The 2,851-nt window shown below is 60.1% G+C and overlaps 1 protein-coding gene across 1 annotated transcript; it reads left to right on the top strand.

Moving 5' to 3' along the window:
• The first annotated feature begins 6 nt into the window (after positions 1-6).
• Positions 7-2,324, top strand: LOC121103033 (lysine-specific demethylase 5C-like). Its single transcript, XM_040631376.1, has 5 exons — positions 7-53; positions 236-835; positions 1,113-1,191; positions 1,324-1,523; positions 1,628-2,324. The coding sequence occupies exons 2-5, from the start codon at positions 539-541 to the stop codon at positions 1,991-1,993; spliced, it is 942 nt and encodes a 313-aa protein (XP_040487310.1). The 5' UTR covers positions 7-53; positions 236-538; the 3' UTR covers positions 1,994-2,324.
• Positions 2,325-2,851: the final 527 nt, after the last annotated feature.

The following is a 2,851-nucleotide window of genomic DNA, read 5'->3' on the forward strand; positions in this document are numbered from 1 at the left end:
ACACGGAGCTGCTGGGACTGTCTGCACAGGATCTCAGGGACCCAGGCTCTGTGGTAAGGAACTGCTGCCCACAGCGAGAGCCTGATGGTGATAAGTGTCTGAGCGGGGCAACCCTGGGCAGACCGCTTGCTCCTTGGGCCTCGCTTCTCCTAGTTTGGGAGTAGGGTGTTAAAGGTGCCAGAGGAGGGAGGGGATGGGCTGCTGACCTCCTCTCCCGCTGTCCTGGGCATGCCAGATCGTGGCCTTCAAGGAGGGGGAACAGAAGGAGAAGGAGGGTATCCTGCAGCTGCGTCGCACCAACTCTGCCAAGCCCAGTCCACTGGCATCATCAGCCACGGCTTCCTCTGCAACCTCTGTCTGTGTGTGTGGGCAGGTGCCGGCTGGGGTGGGAGCTCTGCAGTGTGACCTGTGTCAGGACTGGTTCCATGGGCGATGTGTGTCGGTACCCCGCCTCCTCAGCTCCCCGAGGCCCAGTCCCACCTCTTCCCCACTGCTGGCCTGGTGGGAGTGGGACACCAAATTCTTGTGTCCGCTGTGCATGCGCTCACGGCGCCCGCGCCTGGAGACCATCCTGGCACTGCTGGTAGCCCTGCAGAGACTGCCTGTGCGGCTGCCCGAGGGCGAGGCTCTGCAGTGTCTCACAGAGAGGGCCATCAGCTGGCAAGGCCGCGCCAGGCAGGCTTTGGCCTCTGAGGATGTGACTGCTCTGTTGGGACGGCTGGCTGAGCTTCGCGAGCGGCTGCAGGCTGAACCCAAGTCTGAGGAACCCCCTACCTACCCTTCAGCCCCTGCCTCTGACCCTCTCAGAGAAGGCAGTGGCAAGGATATGCCCAAGGTGAGCTGCCTGACCCAGCTATTGCCCCCAAATTCCTGTCTCCTAGCCCCCGCCCCCATTTAGGCTCCAGCCCTGTCCCTGCTGTCTGACTTCTGATCTCTCTTGGCCCGGCCTCCCTTCCCCATTCTATATTCTGTCCAGAACCCCAGACTGCTCCCTGCTACAGCCTTTGTCTCCTCTCCTCCTGCAGGAGGTGGAACGTCCCTGAGTCTGGGGTCGGCGGGGAATAGGGCCTGGTTCTTCAGTTACCACCATCCATCCTTGCTTTCCTTGGCAGGTCCCAGGCTTACTGGAGAATGGAGACAGTGTGACCAGTCCTGAGAAGGTAGCCCCGGGGGAGGGCTCAGGTAAGAGAGGTAGGTCTAGGTGTGGGTAGACTGTTTACTGGATATCCCCAGTGACCCATGTGCTCCTCGGCTTTGTGGTGATGGTGGTGGGGACACAGCCAGGAGCAGCCTCTAACCCAGAATGTCCCTGCAACCCACCAGACCTGGAGCTGCTGTCCTCACTGTTGCCACAGTTGACTGGCCCCGCATTAGAGCTGCCTGAGGCAACCCGGGCCCCTCTGGAGGAGCTCATGTTAGAAGGGGACCTGCTTGAGGTGACCCTGGATGAGAACCACAGCATCTGGCAGCTACTGCGGGCTGGGCAGCCTCCAGACATGGAGCGGATCCGCACACTTCTGGAGGTGAGGACAGGGATCATGGACAGGGCCGGGAGGTCAGGCCAAGGAGGCAGGGATCCCAGGCCTGACCGCTGGCCCACACCTCTTTCTGCCTGTCTGATACACAGCTGGAGAAGGCAGAGCGCCATGGGAGCCGGGCACGGGGCCGGGCATTGGAGAGGCGGCGACGGCGGAAGGTGGATCGGGGTGGGGAGGGCGACGACCCAGCCCGAGAGGAGCTAGAGCCAAAGAGGGTACGGAGCTCAGGGCCAGAGGCCGAGGAGGCCCAGGAGGAGGAGGAGCTGGAGGAGGAGACTGGGGGTGAGGGCCCCCCCCAACCCCTGCCCACCACTGGCAGCCCCAGCAGCCAGGAGAACCAGAATGGCTTGGAGCCGGCCCTAGGGGCCACTTCAGGCCCCTCGGCCCCTTTCTCTACTCTGACTCCTCGGCTGCATGTGCCCTGCCCACAGCAGCCACCTCAGCAACAGTTGTGACAGTGGCTGAGCCTAGCACAGACCCCCAACAAAGACCCCCCTTGGCCTCAAGGATCCTTTTTCTGACCATCAAGCCTGCTTCTTGGGAGGTGGGCAAGTAGGGGGGGATGGCCACCCCCCCAAGCCCACCCCTGAGTCCCTTGACTTTTATATTCTGACTCCAAGGTATTGTTCAGACCTCAGCTCCTGGGGGCCGGCCCCTGGAGTCCCCCTCCCTGGTAGCCTCTAACCAGCATTCCCAGACACCTGAGGCAGATAGACAGATGGATGGGCAGGTGGGCAGGGGGGTGGCTGGGGCTGGGCCAGCACCATTCCAGAGATAAGGCCAGTGCGTATGCAAACTGGGGGAAACTTCTCTCCCTTCTCTCCCCAGTTCTGGCCCTGGCCAGGCCATGCTACACTAACCTCACCTCCCTCTCACTCTTTCTCCTCCCTCCCCTTCCCTGCCTCTTTCCTCCCCCCTCCCCCCCCACCACCCTACCCTACCCCACCCCCTCCCCCCACCCTACTTTCTACCCCCTTCCCTCTCCCCCCCTCCCCACCCTTTCCCCTGACTGTTCCACCCAGGAGGAGGAAACTTCACATAGCTGTGCTCACAGTTTTTTATTTTAAATGAATTTGGTTGGGGAGCTGAGCAGGCTCCCTATGATCTGAAGAAAGCTTTTGGTGCTTGTCCTCACGACCACCTTGACCTTCTCTCCCAGTCCTGCCCTCTCTCCTTTCCTCCTCCTGGGTTCATGTTGTAATAAAAGAATATTGTTGGTGTGTAATTAATTTGTTCAAAAAAACAAAACAAAACAAGAAACTTGGTTCCAACTGAAGCCTATTTTAATTTTATTTTATTATTTTCCTCTTGTT

This window comes from Ursus maritimus (genome assembly GCF_017311325.1).
Source record: "Ursus maritimus isolate PB19 chromosome X unlocalized genomic scaffold, ASM1731132v1 scaffold_X1, whole genome shotgun sequence".
Classification (NCBI taxonomy): Eukaryota; Metazoa; Chordata; class Mammalia; order Carnivora; family Ursidae; genus Ursus; species Ursus maritimus.